General features: G+C 38.3%; 2 protein-coding genes across 3 annotated transcripts; one reads left to right on the forward strand and one right to left on the reverse strand.

The window, feature by feature from the left end:
• Positions 1 to 708: 708 nt before the first annotated feature.
• Positions 709 to 7607, reverse strand: ADAT2 (adenosine deaminase tRNA specific 2). Its single transcript, XM_070733653.1, is given in 7 exon segments — positions 709 to 2358; positions 2445 to 2508; positions 2511 to 2519; positions 4095 to 4201; positions 4357 to 4507; positions 6692 to 6796; positions 7348 to 7607. Coding segments are annotated over 7 exon segments (552 nt in total). The 5' UTR covers positions 7423 to 7607; the 3' UTR covers positions 709 to 2317.
• Positions 7257 to 25272, forward strand: PEX3 (peroxisomal biogenesis factor 3). Of its 2 annotated transcripts, none has more exons than XM_070733652.1 (12): positions 7257 to 7463; positions 10218 to 10349; positions 11954 to 12035; positions 12741 to 12784; positions 15420 to 15544; positions 19293 to 19359; positions 19457 to 19511; positions 19588 to 19753; positions 21033 to 21103; positions 21952 to 22074; positions 23566 to 23662; positions 24188 to 25272. In XM_070733652.1, exons 2-12 carry the CDS (start codon positions 10253 to 10255, stop codon positions 24269 to 24271), a joined length of 1011 nt encoding a protein of 336 aa, XP_070589753.1. In that variant the 5' UTR covers positions 7257 to 7463; positions 10218 to 10252; the 3' UTR covers positions 24272 to 25272. The 2 variants fall into 2 exon arrangements, with proteins under 2 accessions (XP_070589753.1, XP_070589752.1); XM_070733651.1 differs by lacking the exon at positions 7257 to 7463 and adding an exon at positions 7494 to 7759.
• The last annotated feature ends 465 nt before the right edge of the window (positions 25273 to 25737 follow it).

A 25737-nucleotide genomic window follows, 5' to 3' on the forward strand; every position in this document is an offset into this window, starting at 1 on the left:
AACTGAATTTAAACATGCCTGGGATAAACATATATCCATCCTAAGATAAAATACAGGAAATAGTATAAGGGCAGACTAGATGGACCATGAGGTCTTTTTCTGCCGTCAGACTTCTATGTTTCTATGAAATTCAATAATACTACCAAGAGATAAGCAGAATGATCACAGGTGGCCAAAACAGCAGTGGGAAGTAGGAGTGACTTCTCACTTCCTGTCAGCTTTCCCATTGACTTTGCTTGTAGAAAGCTGACAGAATGTGTCATAAATCAGGATCACACACAGCCTCAGCTGATGGCAGAAATACAGTAGGGCTGCCTACATAATCTTTCCAGTATACCTGGTCTGAAGATCCTTGAAATTTCACTTCCACAGGCGTAATGGGCCCCATAGTTTGTATACATTCGTTAAGGCTGCAAATTTGAGGTTATTTTAATTCAAAAATTATTTCACTATGATGGACTATTTCAGTTAACTGAACAATTAATAGCAGAGTGTTTTAGTAGTTTGCAAATTTAGTAGTGTAAAGATAAATCCACAGTATGTACTATAGATTTACATATAAAGTAGTATACAGTGGTGGAAAAAGTATTTAGTCAGACACCAATTGGGCAAGTTCTTCCACTTAAAAAGATGAGAGAGGCCTGAAATTGACATCATAGGTAGACCTCAACTATAAAAGACAAGAGAAAACACATCCAGAAAATCACATTGTCTGATTTTTAATGAATTTATTTGCAAATTATGGTGGAAAATAAGTATTTGGTCAATAATAAAAGTTAATCTCAATACTTTGTTATATATTCTTTTTTGGCAATGACAGAGGTCAAACGTTTTCTGTAAGTCTTCACAAGGTTGGTACACACTGTTCCTGGTATGTTGGCCCATTCCTCCATGCAGATCTCCTCTAGTGCATGAGATTTTGGGGCTGTCGCTGGGCAACATGGACTTTCAACTCCCTCCAAACGTTTTCTATAGTTGAGATCTGGAGACTGGCTAGGCCACTCCAGGACCTTGACATGCTTCTTACAAAGCCACTCCTTCATTGCCCTGGCGGTGTTCTTGGGATCATTATCATGCGGAAAGACCCAGCCACGTTTCATCTTCAGTGTCCTTGCTGATAGAAGGAGGTCTGTACTCAAAATCTCACGATATATGGCCTCATTCATCTTTTATGTACATGGATCAATTGTCCTGCTCCCTTTGCAGAGAAATAGCCCCAAAGCTTGATGTTGCCACCCCCATGCTTTCACAGTAGCGTTCAACAATGAGATTGGTCTATAATTTTTAATTTGTTGTTTATCTGTGTCTTCTTTGGGTATAAGAGTTGTTAGTGACTGTCCTGGACTTAGGAAGTTTTGCCTGCTCCAATGCTTCATTATATACCTCTAATAGTAATGTGTCCACTGGCTGTTGTATTTCTTTATAGAATTCTACAGGAATTCCATCTGGCCTCAGTGTTTCATTTATTTATTTTGAACTCCCATTTTCATTTCCATCATTGTAATTTATCATTTAACATTTCTTTAGTTATATCTGTTACTAAGGAGAGGACCCCTCTCATTTAAGTAATTCTTTATTTTATTTTATTAATTAGATTTGTATGCAACCACTCTCCGATATTCTTAATATCTTCCACTATGTTTTCCTGATTGTACAATGATGTAAAGAATTTTTGTACAATAGTCTTCTTCTCTTCCATCTGATAACATATATTTCCCTCTTCATGTTGAATTGTTGAATTAATTTTTTTCCTGACAAAACCAACCAACCAACCAACCAACCAACCTCTGGACTATATTATAGCTTAATAAAGTCCTAATAGTAATCAGACTAGTTCCCAGAGAAATTCCAAGTAGCAGGTGACCTGGAAAGCTTGATTCAGCATGTATAACTTAATGAACAACTTAGTGAACTGGAAGATGACAGAGAGTTTTATACAGAGTCCTTGTCCAAATAATTTACAAGATAATAGAAATCAGCACAAGTCTGTACTAGGCAAAGCATGTGTTACCCTAATTAGCTGAACCTCTTGTCAAGTTCAAAATCAATAGTTGCAAGAGTTCAGCCATAGCTGGTATTATTCTTTCAATAAAACCTTTTCGAGTTTGGCACCCAGGGGAAAACAAACTAGACATTTTGACCCACAACTGTATTTGTTAATTTGTCATAATTTGCATATTACATTCAATCACATATTGAATAGGGACAGGTGTGTCAGTTTCAACCTCCTAAATAATTTAGTCCAGCAAAGGTCAGCATCGCGAAGATCATTCAAGGATTTATTCTACTTCTAGACTGGTTAACTTTACACAGTCTCTCATTTACTGAATTCCTTTTTACGAACTTTTGATTTTGGTGCTGCCAAAAAGAAAAAAAACTGAGGTCACTAATATTCAAATTTATAAACGTCTACACAGATTAAAATGCTGATAGGAGGTTTTTACCATTTGGATTCTCTTGTCCTGTAGAAGGTTTCAGCATCTCCACAGCTTCTTCAGATCGATAACCCCAGCTATGCACTAAAAAAATTAAACATGTTGCTAAAAAATGCATCTTAAATGAAGATTAATCAGCAGAATATATATTTTTTAAAGAACTCAAAAGTGGGAGTAACATAGCTTCTGCTGTTGCTATGCTGGAGTGTTAAAATAAGAATAGAACCTATTAAACAATGCTTGCTAGGTAAGCTATGATTGGAAATAAAACTATTAAGTGGATATGTAAGTAAAATGCATTTGCTTATGAAAAATGTATAATTTATTGAAATTGCACTTGCCTGGCCTAACTGGAAACATCAAATTTAAGAAACTCATGCAAACCAGGACAAACTACGAAACTGTGGTTAAACAAAATCTCAGGAAATATGACCTTAAAATATATATGAAAAAATAATCATGGAATTTATTGGTTAATAGATCTATAGACCGTTGAGGGCTCCTGCCGGTATGGCTAATTGTGTGCGGCTCTGGCGCGCAACTGCGGGATGGAGCTCAATTTTGCTTCCCCACCTTTGGAGGTAGCAAAATCTCACATTGGAACACATGTGTGTGCGAGTTTCGGTGAGGGTTTTTGCTTCCCTGCATGCAGGGAAAATTGAGCTCGATCCCGCACTCGCGCGCCAGAACTGCAGAGCTGTGCTCAATTAGTTGTACCGTCGGGAGCCCCACCACTGTCTACAGAGTGCTTCTCCCAAAAACTTGTTTTTTACCCATTGTTTTCTCTCTAGTTGTCAAGACCTCTTGACCCAGCATAGTGACTTAATGATATTATAGCCACAGATTATCCTCAGATAATATTTATTCTTGAAATATGTAAGCACATTTTACCCCAAATAAGACATCCACTGATAATAAGCCTATTTGGGCTTTTGAGTGCATGGCAATAAGGCCAAGTGCTTATTTCAGACTTCAGAAAAATATAAGACAGGATCTTATTTTCAGGGAAATATAAAAGAAGATATTCTTAGTGAATAAGAAATTTTAAAAGCATATAGTTAAACAAAGGACTGCTTTCCATAATGTTTGTATATTTTAAAATTCAAATATTCTGCTCATAATATAGCACACAGCCAAAATGTAAACATTAGGTGAAATATCAAAAAACATTTACCATGTTGATTCTTTTCTAAAATCTAATTTTATTCTAAAATTGCAATTTGTTTTGTTTATTTAAGCATAGATAAATATTTTTTCTTTTCTACTTGATATTTAGACAAATAAATGTTATACAAAGTCCTTCCATTTTCTATATCCGGACTTAATTTTCCTGGTATTATATGGTTAGTTGCATTCACTGAATCTACCTTGATTATCACCTGTTATTCCAAAGTCTTATTTTCTTATTAAACTATGAAAAATATCTCACTGAACCACAAAATGCAAGAAAACATACAGAGGATTCTATATTAGAGAATAGCATTCCAATCAACAAATTAATTTTTCTAAAATGGGGTGGCTTAAGTCATGAAATAATTTATACACGCTGTCTTCCAAAATGTTGATTTGGCCTTCTAGAGCAAGGTTTTCATCACTACATGACTTTGACATAACACATTTTTATGAACATATAGAAAGGCACAATAATGAAGTACTCACTTGAAATTGTTCTCCTGTATCTGTTAAGGTAGCAGAAGAGATATTTAGAACCGAGCCACAGCCTCCAAACCGTTCATTTTGACAACCATATACAACCAATGGGATTTATGCAGATCAATTAAGGCATTAACTAGGTTAGATAAGAAATCTTACACAGATAGTATATAATATACAAATAGTAACGATCCTGTTTAATTTGTCAGTCCAGCTATTTTGAATTCCGTATTAAGGTGGAACATGACCAACATTTGGAGAAGGATACTCATCATTCGAAGTGCAGCTGCACACATAATACAAGGCTCAACTGTGACATACAATACTGTGTGTGTAAAAACTTCCTCAGGTTGCTTCTTGTGCTGTTGACACCAATCTAAGACCTGATCAATTGCTACCATTTCTGCATGGCGAGTAGCCTATAGGAATAAAGCGAGGGGAAGGGGGAAATCAGAACTGGTACCACATAAAATGGGTTACTTTGCATATAATGTATTCTGACCTTCAGTAAAAGCCCCAAAACCTGGCTTTGCCAATTGGCCTGGTGCTCCAATAGGGAAGTGTCATATTGGAGGCGATTGATAGATTAATAACAGATCCAAACATTCCCATTGCTCATTCTACTCCCACCCTCCCAAATTAGTTAGTTAATAGTGTATGCTTTTATAGTACTTTGTTCTTGTTACATACATGCTTTGTATAGTTTTATCCTTTTTAACATTGTAAATTGCCCACAGTTACACTGTGATAAGATGACCAGCAAACAAATTTAAGAAAATTAAAACAACACATATAAGGGGGAAAACTCATTTTTAATAGAATTACAAGAACTATTTGAACAAGGTGGTCTAGGACAGTTTTCCTCAATCTACTGCCCTCTAGTGTATGGAGTTGAGCATTTTCAGTATTAAAACAGAGTACCGCCACTGGTGGAGAAAGGTTAGTTTTCCTTTAGCTCTGGGGTTGTATTCTCCATGCTTTCCATAATTTCCAAAACTGGAAACCTACTTTGCTTGAGGTAGTCCCGATTTTGTTTGGATTAAGGCAATTAAGACAATTCACTGAAGCATGGAGTGAAGTACTTTCTTACGCCTGAGGATGCTTGTTATATTGTATCAGGAGACAAGATCAAGATTATAACAACGTTTTGCAGAATTTTCTTTATAAGCAAAACAAAACAAAATCATGAGAGGGACCCTTGTTGGAAATTTGTTGCAATTTATTTATTTGTTTGTTTGTTTGTTTGTTATTTTACTAGGCTTATATCCTGCCTTTTCATCAGAAATCACCCAGGAAGCCTCTATGGCTGAGGGCAAATGCTGGTGTCACCCCGACGCCTTCAAAAATATACCACGCTGGCTTTTCGACTGAAAAGGAACGACTGGCCAGGTCATTCAGGAAATTTTATGGTTCCCCAATCCTAATCTGTCACTCTAAACCTACTGGCTGTCATATAAGTATGTATCTTCATACTATCAAAGCAGTCTATCAGAATCCAGGCCTCATTTGAAAAAGCAACAACAAAAGTCATAGTAGAATAGGGCACAATATTTATATTTCTGTAAAGCACCTATACAAGCCAAACAGTTGCAATGGTTGCAATTCTTTTTTACAACAGATTCTCAAAATTTCCACTGTAAGGTAGGGAAGGTCATTGACAACCAATATAGGTGAGGTCTTATTTCATCACACCGATGTTATTTTATACAGTGCCTTTTGTTTTTATTTTACTGGAGCAATTCCAAAAGCCAATCCCAGAACAGAACAGAACCAAAAAAACCACCCCAAAACCCTGCAAGAGCCATAGAAATTCAGTGTCAAAACAATAAAGGTCATCAAAAAACAAAACAAGAATCAAAGGCATGGAGTTGTGTCTCTGCTTTACTTTCTTTTCCTTTTCAGTCTCTGAAACAAGTAAGAGCAAAGAGGACAGGAGAAAAACAGCTGTTTGATCAAAACAGGATTGACTACTAGCAAATGTTTTTCTCTATCTGTCAGGGATTAACTTTGTATTTTCTATTTAATCTTTCCAACAATTAATGCAAAGAAAAAGATTGATCTAACAGTCATAAAAAGCAAATAGACAGCATAGGAAATGCTCTTATGAGCTTTATGCATGTTCATCTATTACATCACCTGTTTTTCTTCCCCAATTATGGCAGCATTTGGCATCAAAGCCTTTAAATACACCTACAGTACTTTCATTTCTTTGCAATACTATATAATAGTGATGGTGAACCTATGGCATGGGTGCCACAGGTGGCACATGGAGCCTTAACTGCTGGCACACGAGCTGTTGCACTAGCTCAGCTCCAACTTGCATGTGTGTGCCGACCAGCTGATTTTTGGCTTGCATAGAGGCTCTGGGAGGGTGTTTTTGACTTCCAAAGAGCCTCCGAGGGGATGGGGGATGGCATTTTTACCCTCCCCTGGCTCCTGGGAAGCCTTTGGACTCAAAACATAAAAATTCCAAAACAGTAATTTGCTATACAATTCCCAAATTATACAAAACAGGTTTTAAACACAGATGAAGTAGAGGAATTTATTGAGGATCTTTCTATTTATACAGTACATGCAGTGCAAAGGATAGGATTGTCACTTACATTTTTGGTTTCGTTAACTTCATTCCTTCCTTTCCCCACAATCTCATTATTGTAGACCATGAGGCAACCAACAGGTACTTCACCACTCTCAAGTGCATCTTTAGCCTATCAATACAAAGTCATTAGCAACAGTATTGTTAGGAAGAATGTGGTGTCCTATTTTTCACAGATTGCAAGTTCAAAAGCACAATGTATCCAGCTGCATTTACTCTGTCACACTTGCACTGGGTCAATAAATGACACAAGACACTAAGTGGAAAATCATATGACTCTGACTATGCTTATAGTCTTTCCTTCAGCCTTCCTTTTTCCCACTCCCCAGCCGTTCAGAATGCTCACCCAGTTGCAGGTGCAATTAATAAGGGAATTTATGTTTGTATTCATTATAGAGGAAAACATTAAAAGAAAGTAAGCAAACATACAATGGAAAAATACATCAAAAGGAATGGATTGGCAAACAGCCAGTGCTAGCATGAGGACCCAGATTGTTGGGGGCAATATGCTGATTCTGTAAACCGTTTAGAGAGGGCTTTAAAAGCACTATGAGGTACTATTGCCATTGCTATTTTCTTTACGGGACGACCGTCCCTCTTTTTTTAAAAAAAAACCAAAACCCTTCGGTTCCGTTGCTTGTCTGCGAGAGGCGCCCTCCTCACCATATCTACAGCTCTGTCCATCCAGGATTCAGTTTCCCCCGCGCTCACCGGCCACCTCCTCGCCACTTCTTCCATCTCTTGGAAAGGAAAGCGTCGCCGCGCTTCCGGAACGAAAAGTAAAGAGAGAGCGGGTCCGAGAGGGAAAGAAATGAAGGGAGAACCGGAGCCAAGCTGCTGGGCGGAGGTGGGTGGGTATAGGACTCGAATTGCTGGAGGACGCGGGCCAAACGAAGCCGGCGTCGGAGACGAGGGGCGGGGCTTCCTGCGGCGCGCGGGGGACGGGTGGGCGGAGCGGTCGGCTTGGCTTGAGAATCCTCATCTGCCGCCGCTGCCGCTGAGATGCTGCTGGCCGTGTGGGGCTTCCTGAAGCGTCACAAAAAGAAATGTTTCTTCTTGGGCGCTTTCCTGGGCGGTGAGTTTCTCCCTCCCTTCCGGGCTTTTCCCGGGCCTCCATTTGCTGGGCTTCGCTGTCCAGAAACAGCTGTTAGCAAGCAGCTCGACTGGATCCCCAACGCCCCCTGTGCTCTTCCTGCGCTGCCCCAAGACCCAGAGGCGTCAGCCCCCTTAAAATCTGCAGGACATTTCCTGGCTCGCCCCTTTAAATTTTGCTTCCTTTATCCATGCTAGGGGTAGGCAAAGTTGGCTCTTCTATGTCTTGTGGACTTCAGTTCCCAGAATTCCTGACCTAGCATGATTGGCTCAGGGATTCTGGGAGTTGAAGTCCACAAGTCATAGAAGAGCCAACTTTGCCTATCCCTGATCTATGCTGAGTGGTCTTCTTCCCAAGGATGGGTTCATGAGGATGGTAACTCCTGATTTATTTACAGATTTTCTTCTTAGTTTTCTATACCTTATATTTATTTATTTTATTTATTTATTTTACTTGTCAATCAAGTATAAACATAATATAGAAATTATTTTAAAAAGACAATAGGACAGGGATGGTAGGCACAATGGTGTGCTTATGCTTATAGAAGTATAGTTATAGGTATATAGGTATAGTTTACCTATACTGTATTGGCTAAAAAATACCATCATCTTGCTCCAGAGGTCGATATGGAGAAAAATGAATAACTTGCCTTTCCTCCTACTGACCCTCATTTCCCTCTTTTTTAGACAAGCTCCTTGTTGTACATATCTTGGTATTTCTGTCTTTAAAAAAAATTATATGCCATGACGAATTAATTTATCTAGCATTTGTTACATTTGTTTGTTATTATATAGCATTTGTTACATTTCTTCCTGTTAATGACTACTTCACCTTCAACCACAGCAATACGAGAGCACGCAATAGATTTAAACTTAAATGTAAACTGCTCCAAATTCAACTGCAGAAAATACGGACTTCAGCAGTGGAGTGATCAATACCTGGAATGCACTACCTGACTGTGGTTTCTTCCCCAGATCCCCAAAAACTTTAACCTTAGATTGTGTACAGCCAACCTCTCCCCATTTATAAAAGGTTTGTAAGGGGAGTGCATAAGCGCACCATTGTGCCTACTATCCCTGCCCTACTGTCCTATTGTGCTCTTTTATTGCTACTTTTTACTTTTACTGCTACTTACTTTGCTTATGTTTCTGTTTATAGCTATACCTGCTATCTTGTACATGTTTGGCAAACAAACAAAAGTAAAATAATAAACAATAAAAATTTGTAAGCTATGCAAATATGCAAACTACTACTATTCTGTACATGTTAGACAAATAAAACAAACAAACAAACCAAGTTAAAATAAACTCAAGCAGTAATGAACAGGAAGAAAAATGATTCAAAGATATGCTTACCTGAGCTCATAATTTGTCAACATCAGCACAAACAGTTTTCCCTTTACATAAAAGTTATCAACCAAGCAAATTTACCTGTAAATTCCAAGAGCATTATCTTTAGCAAAAGACGGGGGAGAAATAAGTTTTTCTGTTGTACTGAAAAATAAGTGGCAAGATTTTTTTCCCCTGAGCCTTATACAAATAGGACAATGGAGGAAAGAATGACAGAGCTACAGTCACATTTGCTGGGCCTGCATGGAAGGTGTGGATTAAAGGCAATGTTTCAAAACCTGTTTTGAAGCACTGTTAATGGTAGCATTTGCTTTTGCAACTGAGTTTAAAATCTCTCTCACTAGAAGATTCTGAATTCATAAATATGTTTCTTTGAATCGGAATTTGTAATTAAAGGAAACCAAGTTGCTATCTTACCATAAATAAATAATGAAAAAATTGATACATAGTGCATCAGGAGAATGCTTGGTTAAAGAATGTTTAGTTAAGAATTTATCTTGCCTAAAAAGTTCCTCCAATGGAGACATAGTTCCTACTGATGAAAGTGGTTCAAGTTTAGACAGATTCTTTAATTAGTTCACATATTCTAGATTAACCTCCTTCTTCATTCACAATTGCATGAACAGACTTGCACAATGCTTTCCTGTTTCAAGTATATCTTGTCACCCATTTGAGAAAATATCTTCTTTTTTCTAAGTACAAAAGCTTTACCCCATGATCTTGCTAAATGCATTTCTTTGTTTAATGCTTCTCTGGATGTACACTGCTCAAAATAATAAAGGGAACACTGAAGCAACACAATATAACTCCAAGTAAATCAATCTTCTGTGAAATCAAACTGTACACTTAGGAAGCAACACTGATTGACAATCAATTTCACATGCTGTTGTGCACATTCAACTTTGTACAGAATAAAGTTTTCAATGAGAATATTTCATTTATTCAGATCAAGGATGTGTTATTTGACTGTTCCCTTTATTTTTTTGAGCAGTATATATTATTCTTGGACTGATCAACCATATCCCAAATTATCAGTAGCTTGGTATTTCAGAGAATGTAGTGTGATATGTATGTGTGTATGTCTTTTGTAGGGGTTTATGTACTGGGAAAATATGGTCAGAAAAAAATGAAGGAAATTCAAGAAAGAGAAGCAGCAGAATATATAGCACAAGCAAGAAGGCAGTATCATTTTGAAAGTAATCAGAGGACTTGCAATATGACAGGTAAGGTGATACCCTAGCTATTTTGTTTGTCAAAGAGACCAAAGTCCGAAGCTCACTGTTTGCCAAATTCCCTTTTTTCCAGTATTTGTTTTAACATCTAAATTCTGTTTCTTTAATGGAGCAATTGCTACAGATGAAATAATGCTTAAAACAATACTGGCTAATTCAGGCAGCTTATCAAAACATGATTACCATAAATACAAACAGATTTTACATGTGAGCAAAAAGAATCAAAACAGAAAATACAAGCTTGGAGGACACAACCTCGTAAATGTCCCTCACTCTCTCAAGGACCTTGAAGTATTCATATGTAATGACCTAAGTGCCAGAGCCCACTGTAACAACACTGCCAAAAAGGCAATAAGAATTGTTAATCTATTACACTGCTAACCAGAGCATACAAAAGATTCGCTAGACCAATTCTTGAATACAGCTCACCTGTCTGGAACCCGCACTGCATATCGGACATTAATATAATCAAGAGGGTCCAGAAATATTTCACAAGAGGAGTCCTCCATTCCTCTGCTCACAACAGACTATCTGTTTTTATTCTTGTGAGCTGCCCTGAGTCTATGAGGAGAAGGGTGGCCTATCAAACAAACAAACAAACAAACAAACAAACAAACAAACAAACAAACAAACAGAATACTGTACATTATTCCACCAGACTTGAAATTTTGGGCTTAGACAATTTAGAACTACGTTGTCTTCAATCTGATCTAAATTTAGTTCATAAAATCATCTGCCACAATGTCCTACCTGTCAATGACTACTTCAACTTTAACCACAACAATACATAAGCACACAATAGATACAAATTTAATGTAAACCACTCCAAATTTGATTGAAGAAAATACAACTTCAGCAACAGAGTGATCAGTGCCTGGAATGCACTACCTGACTGTGGTTTCTTCCCCAAATCCCCAAAACTTTAACCTTATACTGTCTATGGTCAACCTCACCCCATTCCTAAGAGATCTGTAAGGGGCGTGCATAAGCACATCATTGTGTCTACCGTCGCTGTGATACTGTCCTATTGTCCTCATTTATCTGTACTTTCTTTGCTTATGTTTATGTTGTACATGTCTGACAAACAAACAAAGATAGAACAATAAATAATAAAAATTTGTAAGCTATATTTTCTATTTCTAAATTGTTAATTGACTATAAATCATAATTGAACAATTTATCATGCAAAATATGATTACCCTTAACAGTGGTTTGGTACTATTTATGAAATAAATTGGTATGGTTAGTCATGCTAATATGGACAGGTTAGCATAATAAATAGAATTCAAAGAGTCTAGTTCTGCATTTTTAGGAGAGCTGGGTTTTGTTTTTTTGTTTTACCAGTAATGTGTAATCTGATATAGCAGATTCCTTTTGAAACTTACTGAAACTGTCAGTGATCCTTACATTTATTTTTTTCTAAAGATGATTTTAAATCAGCCTTAAATATTTTTCCAAATGTTAAAATTATGTTATAGAGATACTTACATCCAGTTCTACAGTAACATCCTCACTGTTACACTCAAATTATTATTTTTACTTTGTTGATGATGCTCCATGCCTTCAAATAATTCTTCCTATCATCTACTTTTTAGTACTATCAATGCTTCCAACATTAAGAGACACTTTGATGTATCAATTGAATTCTGAGAATCTCACTTCCCTGCTGAAAAACAAGTAAGCATTAATTGTCAAAATATTATTATAGGGTTTTTTGAATGTCTGTCCTTTAGATTTTGGTAATATGTACATAACGTTAGCATGGACAAAACTATGTTTTCTGTTAACACTCTGTTGAAGTACTTTCTTGCCAAAGTCATATAAGATCTAAATAGCTTAGCATGTACTGTACTACGTATATATGAATTGACTTCAGGGGAGAAAAACTGAAATATCTGAATCCTTTTTTTATGCTATTGTTTTATGCATGAAACTCATAGATGAATCTGCATTCTGGTTAAATGACTTTTTTTAACATGTCTTCTGAAATATTTATTACCAAGGCAACATTGGGCTACACAATTGTATTTTTTTAGCATCACAAATACAGATTTATTCCAATCCTATGTGAGTAAATGTGCTTATGCAATTGAACTTCCTGTTCCTTTCCAATGTGTGCAGAAGAATGGGTAGGATTAAGAATCCATTCTTTTGATGGAACAGAAATCCTTTGATGGAAATGGAGCGCCTCTCAACTGAATGGCAACATTGCATAAATTCCTGTGCTTTGCAAGCATTCTCCATATTACAGTATCACTTTCCAAAATCCCAGCATTTTTCTCCTTTATTATATTTTTATGTTTGGTGTCTTTTTTTTTTAATGTGGACTGAAATGGAGCTCTTCAATTAATTATAAATGTGTTTATTCTATTCTTTTGGTAGGCCGGCTAATAAGTTAGAAATATGGGAAGAACTGAAGATTATAAGTAAGTCAAATGAACCATTGTGCTTTTGATCCATCTTTAGGTAAACATAGAATTAGACTTTTCTTTCTTCAGTATTGGCTATTGTGCTTCAAACACTATCCCAATAAACATCATAATTTGTCATAGAAAAAGCAGATGTTGTTTGGTGTTAGAGGTATTATCCCTAGATGTACTCATTCCAAATAAAGTTGCTTTTTGCAATTTACTGATGATAATTTTATCAGTGCTGTTGATGTGGTGCACCAGATGTTTTGGGATTATACCCACCCTGTTACTATTGGTAGCATCTTTGAAGCCTTTTTCAATGATGGATATAGCCACAAGGCACTGGAGGTTTGCAGTCAGAGTTTCCCTTCTCCTAGTGGTTGACCAGGGCGCCTTTTTGTCATGCTCTTAGCATACCACATTGCTTGCAGAGACCGCCTTCATGACCGTTGACCTATTCTAGTAGGTTTCATCCGCTCAGTCCACCGGAATGTATCTTCACATGCTCAGGATAGACAAGTCCCTATCTCACTGAAAGTCAATGACCCATCAGCTACTCTCAGCCTGGTTTGGCCAGCCTGTCAAAACTGGGGTGTGGCTGCTGTGCATGCTACAGCTAGTAGGAGCCACAGGTGAGAGCTAAGTGACAAGTGGGGACCAAAGGCGAATGAGCTGCCCTAAAAGCTGCCCTAAATGAGCTGTTATAAAAGGACACAGCATGCCTCTACACCAGAGGTGCTACCCTTTTCTAAGCACCCCATACACCTCAATATACCTCATGCAGCCCAATAATCATAATAATAGCTGTTGTTTAATATAGCTGCTTGCTCTGAGACACTCTTGCCATGTCTTTGTCTTGTACTTTCATAGAAAGCCTGCTTAGTGTTGTGGTTGGCTCTGGCCCAGCTCCTGCCCCAAGGAATGTGGAGGTGGATGCAGGGGAAACATCAACATGTCATAGGCCTGTTTTATTGCCGACAGAGTCAGGTAGTGCAGTTTCCTCGGATGAAGAAGAAGGTGGGGGTGACTTGGAAGAGGAGGGCTTGCAACACAGCCCAAGAAGCCAATCTCCATTATCTTCGGTTGATTCAGATGAGGAAGTGTTAGACCCACGCAGGCGCAGACTTATGCATAGAAGAGACCAATTGAGGAAATATTACAGGAGATAAGAGAGGCCACCTGTGTTTGGGTGGGGCTCCAGTAATTAGAGCTGCTGATATACATAGCAGCGTGCTGGCTTGGGCCGTTGTGGAAGATTATCTGATCGTTGTTCTTCAGGACTGTGCCTTGCTGTTTGTTGATTTTTCACGACTTTGAAACCAAAGCAGAGCAAAGTGTGTGTGTTTCACTTCGTGGAAGAAGGAGGGCTGTGACGTTCCTTCACAACTGCTAGCTAAGTACTTAAGGACTGATTAAGCGGATTGTACAGACTACCAGGTTGTTTTGGGATGAGTACAAAAAGGGTGCTTTGTTTCTTTTGAATTTTTGTGATAAAGAACATTGTTTTTGAACTTTTAAGGGTGTGTGTCTGAAATTTGTACCCTTGAATTTTCAGGAGACTCATACCATAGAGCCCGGCAGAACACTTAGCTTAAGTGACTTCATCACCACAACCATATATCCATCCTAAGATAAAATACAGGAAATAGTATAAGGGCAGACTAGATGGACCATGAGGTCTTTCTCTGCCATCAATCTTCTATGTTTCTATGTTTCTATCACCAGGATGTGGCAAGAATTTGAATTCTAGCTGCCACACCCTCTGTGTATTATGTTAGAAGCTGTGGCCAACCTTGGTGTTCCTTTGTCGTTACTCTGGTTCTAAGGGCCAGTGTGCCTTTAAACCAAATCACTGGAAGAAGAGCTTACTACCAAAATGACTTGACCTTTCTTTGTGCTAGGCGTTTGAAGGCTTTTCTGCTTGACCTTTGCCTTCAGCAAGATTTTTCAACATGTCCTTCACGATGCTTCCTCTTTAATGTCATCCTTGCTGCTGGTCTCTCCTGCCTGGCCACACATATCTTCAGTCTCAACAAATCATCAGATTCAGTTACTATGTCACACCAAAACTCTCTTTCCCTCAACTTATATTTTACATCTGATTGTGATGTTTAAAGATAGTTTTCTTCCATCAGCTACTATCCAATAAGAGCAATTTCATCAGGAGACTCCTTAACACATGCATAGGGTGATGATATTATATTTACCTCAAAAGGATGCATTGCAATAGTAAAAACACAATTTATGGTTATTATAATTCATTTAAATGTGTCCTAATAGTAAGACTAGTGTCACATAGAATAATGTAAAAATTCTGAAATTTACCCTTTTGCAATCCTTTTGGGAATTGTTCCCCCATTTTTTTCATTTTAAGTAAAATCTTTTTTTAAGCCCTTTACTTCAGTAAATCCATGAATATAATAGCTTTTATTTACCTAAATCTAGTACTTTGATTAGCTTGAGCTTTGAATTACGCTGTTCCTTTAAAAGGTTTTAAAGAAAAATGAGATTTTCCCACCAAATAATTTCCAGAAGTATAGCCTTGATTTAAGTCTTCAAAAAGAAGCATTACAATTTGGTATTATTAATGAAATATATTATTTTAAACATAAATTCAGTATTTCATGGTAATTATTTTGTTTTATTAAAGGTTTTACAAGGAGTATTGTAGCCGTATACAGTACGTGCATGCTTGTAGTTCTCCTCCGAGTCCAATTAAATATTATTGGTGGATACATTTACTTAGACAATGCAGCAGTTTGCAAAAATGGCACTGTAAGTAGATTTTTTTCAAATAGATACATTTCTGGGTTGAAAACTAAGAAAGAAAATCATAGCTTGAATACTCCAGTATATTTTTATCTTTGCTTAAATCGCATTGAAACAAATCCATGCTGAAAATATTTATGATTACCAAAATGAAACTTATGTAAAATGGAAATTTAATTTTCCAAAATGGAATGATGATCAAAAAGCATGAGATACAGATCTTAAAATACCTTCAAAGACTATATCAGTGGTGGGGAACCTATGACACCAGAGCCATATCTGAGGTTACTTGGGCATTGCCTTATGTCAGCTCCAGTCTGCATGCGCATGCTGGCCAGCTGATTTTCAGCCTTCTGTGCGCATGCACTGGGGCAGCACGGGTGTGTGTGTGTTGTATGCATGCATGGGGGGCAGCGCAGAGGTTGTGCGCATACACGAGGAGGGCATTGCATTATGGTTGTGGCCCCACACGTACGCAATCGCACACACATGCACCCTTTTGGCACCTAAGCTATAAAAGGTTCACCATCACTGGACTATATTGTAACCTGGCACCAATCCCCCTTTTTTATATCTGGGAACTGCTCTTAAACAGTTTTTCAGGAAGACTGCAAAGGATATAGTTGTGATGCCAGATGTGACTACCATTGTCAGCTCTTTTTCATCATTTGGACCGGGAGTCACTGCTCACAGTCACTCATGCCCTCATCACCTTGAGGTTCAACTACTGTAATGCTCTCTATATGGGGCTACCTTTGAAGAGTGTTCGGAAACTTCAGATCGTGCAGAATGCAGCTGCGAGAGCAATCATGGGCTTCCTGAAGTATGCCCATGTCACTCCAACACTCCGCAGTCTGCATTGGTTGCCGATCAATTTCCGGTCACAATTCAAAGTGTTGGTTTTGACTTATAAAGCCCTTCATGGCACCGGACCAGGATATCTGCGAGACTGCCTTCTGCTACACGAATCCCAGCAGCCGGTTAGGTCCCACAGAGTTGGCCTTCTCCGGGTCCCATCGACTAAACAATGTTGTCTGGCGGGACCCAGGGGAAGAGCCTTCTCTGTGGCGGCCCTGACCCTCTGGAACCAACTCCCCCCAGGGATCAGGACTGCCCCCACCCTCCTTGCCTTTCGTAAACTTCTTAAAACCCACTTCCGTCGTCAGGCATGGGGGAACTGAAACATTCCCCCCTTGCTTATGTAGCTGTATGTATGATATGTTTGTGTGTATGCTTTTTTATATATTGGGGGGGGGGGGGTTTAGGCTTTTTAATGTAAAATTGTTATTTTAAACTTTAATATTAGATTTGTTATTGTATATTGTTTTTGTCATTGCTGTGAGCCGCCCCGAGTCTGCGGAGAGGGGCGGCATACAAATCTAATAAATAAATAAATAAATGGAAAAATCAAGATTTATTGTAAAGTTTTTTTAAAAAAAAAATCTTTCAGAGGATAGGCATTTTGTGTGTCTGAAGAATTTTAGACAAACCCCTGTTTTATGGCAACATCTTGAGAAGTGGTTTGCCATTGTCTTTTCCTAGGACTGAGACACACCAACTGGCCCAAAGTCACTCAGCTGCCTTATGGAGAACTGGAATTTGCTATCTCCTGATTTTTAGTCTGATGCCTTAAACCAGTGATGGCGAAGCTATAGCACGGGTGCCACAGGTGGCACGTGGAGCCATTATTATTATTATTATTATTATTATTATTATTATTATTATTAATTAGATTTGTATGCCGCCCCTCTCCGAAGACTCGGAGCAGCTTCCAACAACAATACAGTGTACAAATCTAACTGTTAAAAACAAACAGTTATAAAACCCTTATTTAAAGCCAATCATACAATCATAACCATACATAAAACAAGACAGTCAGGGGAATCAATTTCCTCATACCTGGCGACATAGGTGGGTTTTCAGGAGTTTACGGAAGGCAAGGAGGGTGGGGGCAGTCCTAATCTCTGCAGGGAGTTGATTCCAGAGGGATGGGCCACCACAGAGAAGGCTCTTCCCTTAGGTCCCGCCAGACATTGTTTTGTCGACGGAACCCGGAGAAGGCCAACTGTGGAACCTAATTGGTCGCTGGGATTTGTGCGGCAAAAGGCAGTTCTGAAGGTATTCTGGTCCGATGCCATGTAGGGCTTTATAGGTCACAACCAACACTTTGAATTGTGACCGGAATCTGATCGGCAACCAATGCAGGCTGCGGAGTGTTGTTGTAACATGGGCATATCTGCGCAAGCCCATGATTGCTCTCGCAGCTGCATTCTGCATGATCTGAAGTTTCCGAACACTCTTCAAAGGTAGCCCCATGTAGGGAGTGTTACAGTAGTCAAACCTCGAGGTGATGAGGGCATGAGTGACTCTGAGCAGTGACTCCCGGTCCAAATAGGGTCGCAACTGGTACACCAGGCGAACCTGGGCAAACGTCCCCCTCGCCACAGCTGAAAGATGGTGTTCTAATGTTAGCTGTGGATCGAGGAGGACGCCCAAGTTGTGGACCCTCTCCGAGGGGTTCAATAATTCCCTCCCCCCCAGGGTAATGGACAGACAGACGGAATTGTCCTTGGGAGGCAAAACCCACAGCCACTCCATCTTGTCAGGATTGAGTCTGAGCCTGTTGACACCCATCCAGGCCCCAACAGCCTCCATGCACCGGCACATTACTTCCACTGCTTCACTGACTGGACATGGGGTGGAGATGTACAGCTGGATATAATCAGCCATATCTGCTGCACGCGAGCCATTGCCCTAGATCCGCTCCAGTGTGCATCTGTGTGCCAGACAGCTGATTTTTGGCTTGCACAGAGGCTCTGAGAGGGCGTTTTTGGCTTCCAGAGAGCCTCCAGAGGACGGAGGAGGGTGTTTTTACCCTCCCCTGGCTCCAGGGAAGCCTCTGGAGCCTGGGGAGAACGAAACACGAGCCTACTGGGCCCAGTAGGGAAACAGGTCATTTCTGACCATTAGAGCGCCTCTGGGGAGTGGGATAAGCTGTTTTCATCCTCCCCAGGCATTAAATTATGAATGTGGGCACTCACACATGCACGATAGCGCACACCCACACTATTTCGGCACCCGAAGGAAAAAAGGTTCACCATCACTGCCTCAAACCATTATATTAATCTGGTTCTTGGAAGCTTTAATGCACCAATTTTACTTGTTTAAAAAAAGAAGTGCCATGGTTCTTGTTTGCTACCAAATTTTGGCAGCATAATCTTGGGTGTTCAGTGGCTACAAAACCCCCAGGAAAGCTATGGATTGCCTGTTTTTGCCGTAACTGTGTTTCCGAGATAGCTTTCATCAGAGGTGGAGTCTACTTACCTTCATACTACTTTGGAAGCTCTCGCTTTTTTACCTCTGTGCATGCACAAAGGGCTTTGTGCATGTGCAGAGAGTTAAAAAAAGAAAACGGTGGCATCCAGGTGGGTGGAGCCTCGCGCTGCTGCCGCTACCAGTTTTCCAAACCACCAGTGGAGGCTATTACCGTTATGCCTGGAGAGGGCCGAACCATAGCATTTACCCCGGCTTGCATGTAGCTTTTAATGGATGCGGCAAGGTGGAATGAATTGTTTTGTTCTACTTTAAAAGATGACAAGAGTCCTTTAAGAAAGTAGAATATCTTTGGAATTTTAGCAGCTACTGGAGAGGTAAAGGAAGGAGAAGTCTGTGTTTCGATTTACTGCAAGATCATGCAAGATAGGTAGTGTTCCTTAGGTAGCAGGAATGATATAGAATAGCTTTCTTCTTGCAGACACTTTTGGCTCCCGCAGAAGTTCAACAACAGTATTTATCAAGCATTCAACACCTGCTAGGAGATGGTAAGTTATCTATAAAACAATTGTACCTAAAATTAAATATTACGACATTTGAACAAGTAGGAATTGATCTTCAATCATTGTTTCTCTTCTGCCGTAGGCTTGACTGAATTAATAAGCGTGGTTAAGAAGACTGTGCAGAATGTATTTGAAAGGTATAATACGGCCTTTTAAAAATCTAAGCTACTTGGTTTGAATGCACGCTACTAAGTTTGACTCTTCTCATTGCAGTGTTTCTCTCAAGCATGCCCTTTCCCTCATGGAACTGGAACAAAAGCTAAGGGAAATTCGAAAGGTAATTGAACAGCCTGAAGATCCCACATGTGAAGAAACTGCATCACAATCCAAGCTATGTCATTACATGATGCCAGATGAAGAGAATCCTTTAGCTTTCCAGGTATTTTGCATATTATTAACAGCAGGGGGATCAGTCTGACTCTGAACTACAATTAGGGGGTTAATTCTGTAGGTTTTTCATCGAATTGAAACTTACCTTGAATCTAACATCTTTATTCTTCATCTTTTCCAAATTAAGATAGGGGAGAAAAACAGTACAGTGTACAATAGTTTGTTTATTTATTTATTTATTTATTGCATTTATATACCACTCACTCCAAACAGACGCTGAGCGGCTAACAATAAGTATAAATACAATATAAGTTTTAAAAAAAACAATTTAAAAAAATCACTAAAACCACATGTATTATAAAACCATACTTGAAACAATCAGTCTTAATTCCAGGCCCACCGGAAAAGCCAGGTTTTAACAAATTTCCGGAAAACCAGTAGAGAGGAGATAGTGTAAATCTCTGGGAGTAGTTGATTCCATAGGGTCGGAGCAGCCGGAGAAGGCTCTTCCCTGAGGTCCCGCCAACCAACATTGTTTGGCGGACGGGACCTGGAGAAGGCTGGCTCTGTTGGCCCTTACTGGCCCCAGTGAGGGAGGAGGCCGTCCCATAAATTTGCCAAAGATTTCATCATCTGTCATAAACAATGCCTTTGGCAGTATAACATATAGACCAGGGCTGTCAAACCTGTGAGCCGGATGTGTCATGTGATGGCCATGCCCACACCCAGTTTAGCAAAGGGCTTGATGATGTGAGTTTGACACCCTTGATATAGACCAATGATGGCAAACCTATGGCATGGGTGCCACAGTTGCATGCAGAGCCATATCTGCTGGCACACAAGTAGTTGTCCTAGCTCAGCTCCAATGTGCATGTGTGCTGGTCAGCTGATTTTTTGTTTGCAGAGGGGCTCTGGGGGGGCGTTTGTGGCTTCGAGAGAGTCTCCGTGGGGAAGTGGTTGGGTATTTTTACCCTCTCCCAGCTCCAGGGAAGCCTTTGGAAGGCAAAACACAAGACTACTAGGCCCATCAAAAGTTGGGGAACAGGCCATTTATGGCCTCCAGAGGGCCTCGGGGGCGCGGGAAGCTGTTTTTGCTGGACCCAGGCATTGAATTATGGGTGTGGGCACTCACGCATGTGCGATAGTGCGCACTCACGTTCTTTTGTCACCTGAGGAAAAAAAGGTTCTCCATCACTGATATAGACAGTAAATTCTACTCCAATACAGCTCTTTAGGGCCGCAACAATCATGGTTGAATTCAAGGCAGATAAATCCAGTTACACTAATTGTGAAAACATTCAGGTTGCCTTTATTCTCTGTCTTTCTAGGCTAATGAACTGACAGAAAAAGATGTCGCTACCATTAAGTTACTTAATGAAACAAGAGATATGTTAGAAAGGTAAGTAGGCAAAGTTTGAGGATTTCAACCTGAGTTAATGCTAAACATCTTATGACAAACAGGGGAAAAATGGAAATGTGGATATTTTCAACATTTAAGATGTTAGTAGTTTTAATGGTAGTTTCTATAAATCTTTACAAATGAAAGGTCCACTTGTGGAAATAACAGACAATAATTATAAGACTTCAAGAGAGAAATCCTTTATGCCTTTATGCCCTCATATCCTTTAATTTTTACTTCTGGGTTGAGCAAATCAATACCATGGACAAGTGGTATGAATGGAGATCAGATTTACATCAGTAGCATTGCAGACCTTTTTCTAAATTCATTGCAAATTGCATACCTGGTCCTATGGATGTTGCTATGGATGTTGCTAGATCAAAGCATAATTATTATTGTAAACAAATGGCCTGCAATTTGGGTGCCGAAACAACTTATTTATTGTCTGAGTGACAAGCAAACGGATTTATACAGTAAAACTGCGAAGAAATGTGTATTGCTGTTGGAAGCTTTGACATGAAAAGATACCTTAATTGGCATTTTGTGCTGATAAATGAAGTGGATGTTTCTATATGACTTTACTGGCAAGTATCATTTTGAACTATGGTGTTGACTTTATTTCATTTTTTATGTGCTGTAGGAAGTTGGAATGGAATTTCTGTCTTCCAATATGTAACATTTATAATTCCCTAGAGCATGTACAGCCTATGATGTTCAGCCTATGACCCATCAGGTTTTGGAAACTGCAACTGAAAAGTTCAGTTTGTGCATAAAAAGGCAGCATGATACAGCTTTAATTTTTTTCAAAGGATTGTGAATAATACCAGGGAATATTTTCTTCATTCCAGCCCAGATTTTAATAGAGTTTTGAGCAGTTGCTTAAATAGAGGATTTAGTCGATTACTGGATAACATGGCAGAATTCTTTAGACCTACTGAACTGGACATATGCCATACTGGCTCTGTGAACAGGTAAAACTGATTTTAATATTGCAAATGTTCCCAGCTGTTATTCGAGAATAGTTATATCTTTTTCCCTATCTTATTTATTTATTTATTTATTTATTTAATATTTTTATTAATTTTTTAAAAAAAGATATAGACACAAACACAACATAAAACAGGTGCTTTCTGATTAGTGCCCACCACCAGACAAGCATTCACACCCCACCACCAAATTGGGGGTGTTTCTTGTATACCATTTTAACTCAAAAGCAACGTATCTGTTTACATATTATAGAGTGATTCCAATTTATTCGTTGTAGCTTGGTCTCGGATTCTACTCGCCATATATCATTTTACCTTGTCCCATCGTCCCATCAGCTATCGCAAATCGGTTTCATTAACCGAATTCATCCTTTTATCCATAATCTCAAATTGAATATGGTCCACCATGTACCGGTACCAATTTTGCATTGTCCATTTTGTCGCATCCTTCCAACCCAGGGCTATTACCGCCTGAGCGTTTTCTATCGCTGCTTGTTTTATTTCTCTAAATTTCCCCATCACATTGCTTTTAACTAATACTGCCATTTCCTTAGTAATTATCCATTGTATATTTAACATCCCATTAATATCCTCTTGCACTTTTTTCCATAAATTCTGCCGGGCATTCCCAAAACATATGCATAAACACTCCATCTTTTTTCCCTAAGCACTAAAAATGGAATGGCAATTTCACAATGGTAGTTTGAGCAAAAACCCTGCAAATCCTCTCAAAGAAAAATTATTTAAAGTAGATGCATGGAAAATGTCAGTTTTCACTATAGTTCTAATGAAAGTGTTTTATTGTGTGAAGAGTTGTGTATTGGACAAAATAAATAAATAAAAATAAATAAAGAGCAGGGAAGAGCCAGAGGGGGCTGTCTTAGCTGTGAAAAACATGATTACTTCAAACTGAATTATACCATTACATGCTTTGCAATTTTTACCGTATACGCTAGTATATTTTCTAGTTATTGCCTCTCATTTTGTTTTTATCACCAGCTGTCAATTTAGGTACAATGTAGGTAAAATGTAGAAAAACAAGAATTTTCTGTTCCAGTCTGAGCCACACATAAATGGCTGCTCTTGTGTGTTTCCATTGCTAAAAATCTTTTGAACAGAGTTGTATTAGTGTGGAATGTGTCTTTTCTTGTTTAAACATTTTAGTAGAACCTGTTTCTGATAATTCTTGAATTAGAATACTGCTGTCAGCTACTATGCTTGGCAGCCAATAAAAAACTGTGATACTCGGCTCACAGAGATTGAGAAATGCTGAGTATGTACAGTAAATAGAAGAGTTGGGACCAATCTTTTTGAATTCCCACCTCCTTATCACTGTTGCATTGTAAAGGGACAGTTTGTATTGCATATGTTCTTGATGTCGATAGTCAATATTTTCAATCTTAGGTGGCTGTAATATCAGTATATTTCAAAAGTAATTAAGCAGACGACTTCTGTATTTCCCCCCCCCCATCCTAGTTTTTCCAGTGCCAGTCTTCCTCTAGCCAAGATAATCCCAATAATAAATGGACAGATCCATTCAGTCTGCAGTGAAACGCCTAGCCATTTTGTTCAGGTAAGAAAGCCTTTACTTGGTTTTAAAGTTAAATTCTACTCAAACGGCTTGAAAATAAGTTTGACTTAGTTTGATAGGATTTATTCTTAGGCAAGTGTGTTTAGCACTGAAGCCTTAGTCTATTTTAAAATTATATATCTTCCTTGCTAAATCTAAATTCCAATGATTTTAAAACAAAATTAAAATAACAGGAATAGGGAATATTGTTTCAAATTATAAGATTAAGATATTCATAATTAAAGTGACATTTTGTCAGCCTATTCTTTATTTTCATGACTAGGAGGAAAGACTAATCGTTTCTGACACAGAAAAAAGTTTTTACGCTTGCTTTATATTCCCACTCATTCCTAAATGTTTTACATCTTTTCCTTTTCATTATATTTTAATTTTGATTTTAAGCATTTGCGCTGCTTTAGTGTAGATATACTAATACTGCAAAGGTTCAATTTCCATTTTTGATATCACGATATAAATAGTACACCATAATAAAAAAAAGGCAAAAACTGATCTGAATATTCTTTTTAGGACTTATTAATGATGGAACAAGTGAAAAACTTTGCTGCTAATGTATATGAAGCCTTCAGTACCCCACAACAACTAGAGAAGTAAATTGCTGTTCAATATGTACAGAATATATTATTTAGTATACAGTTACTGTGACTATTCATTTTGATAATGAAACTCATTAATAAAGTGCAGTAGAATGACTATTCTTGTAAAACAAACTCATTTTTAAAAAATTCATTTCCAAACTTTTTATACTGGAATCTGACTATATACAAACAAATCTTTGTGCTGTAAGCCTTTGCATTGAGGCAGTCAGTTTTGAATAACTTGTTTACAGAAAAAAGGTACAATAAGTACTATGTCAAAAGATAGATTCTAATTATAAAAAACAAACAAACCACCAGATAGTTTCTGAAGATTAATGGCAGTTTTTACAATTGCGCAGACTACCACAAAAGCAATATGAAAGGAAAACTAAGTCCAGTTAGTTTTCAGGGTGGAGTAATAAAATCTTTTTTTACTGCTTTTCCAATTCAACATCAGTTGAATCAGAAACACAACATGACAATATGCAGATGGAACAAAAATAACCAAAGTCAGCTCTGGTATACCTGATACCATTTTTTCCCATTGGTAAATGAGAATAGCTTTTAGTTGAAGTTTCTCTTGGCACAAAGCCACCATACAATTCTTACTCTACAACTGAGTAAAAGGGGCTTTGATCAAAAGATACTGTTATATTTCTGGTGGTGGATGAGTAATTACCCTTTTCTCTTTTTTAACCACCGAAATCTTTTTCTTAAGCTGACTTGAGGGAGTAACCTAGCAGTGGGCTAAATGGCCTTTAAAGTTTTAGGTTTTCTTTGAACTGGGACTACTGATTACTATATGCTAAAGATCTGCTGGTATCTAAAAAGTGCAATGTTGACCTTGCTGTACGAGTTTGGAATTGAAATGTATTGTTTCTAGCAAAAATTATGTTTACACTGTTTATAAATGGCTTTTGCTGTATACATTCATTTTGTAAATATTTTTAATTTGTATTTACTTGGAGCCCTACCCTAGAAAATATCAAAATCACAATAAACTATTTTGACAGATTACATGCTGTTCTGATCAGTATTGTTTATAGAATTAGGAACTTATTGTTCTTTGAATATAGAGTGAAACCTCAGATAAGTACAAAGCTGCAGTGTAATCAATTAATACAAATAGTAAAAGATCTAATGTAACAATACAAGGTAACAGCAACTAAATCTCTAAGTGAATTTATTCTTTTTGAAGCTGTTTTAGACAATTTCATTAGTGATGCTCTGCACAGACATTTATTATAAACACTTAAATTAAAAACTTATTTTTAATGGTAATAACCTATGTATTTTAAAGTATGAACCAGGTCACTTGGAAATAAGAGTACATATAGAACAGGGCTGTCAAACTTGCAGCCTGCAGGCTGGATGGGTCACAAGCTGGCCATGGTCGATTTAGTGAAGAAAAATCACGATACGTCATGTTACACCACCATAGTAACGGGAGTTTGACACCCCTGATGTAGGAAGTCTATACAG

This window comes from Erythrolamprus reginae, chromosome 1 (assembly GCF_031021105.1).
Source record: "Erythrolamprus reginae isolate rEryReg1 chromosome 1, rEryReg1.hap1, whole genome shotgun sequence".
Lineage (NCBI taxonomy): Eukaryota > Metazoa > Chordata > Lepidosauria > Squamata > Dipsadidae > Erythrolamprus > Erythrolamprus reginae.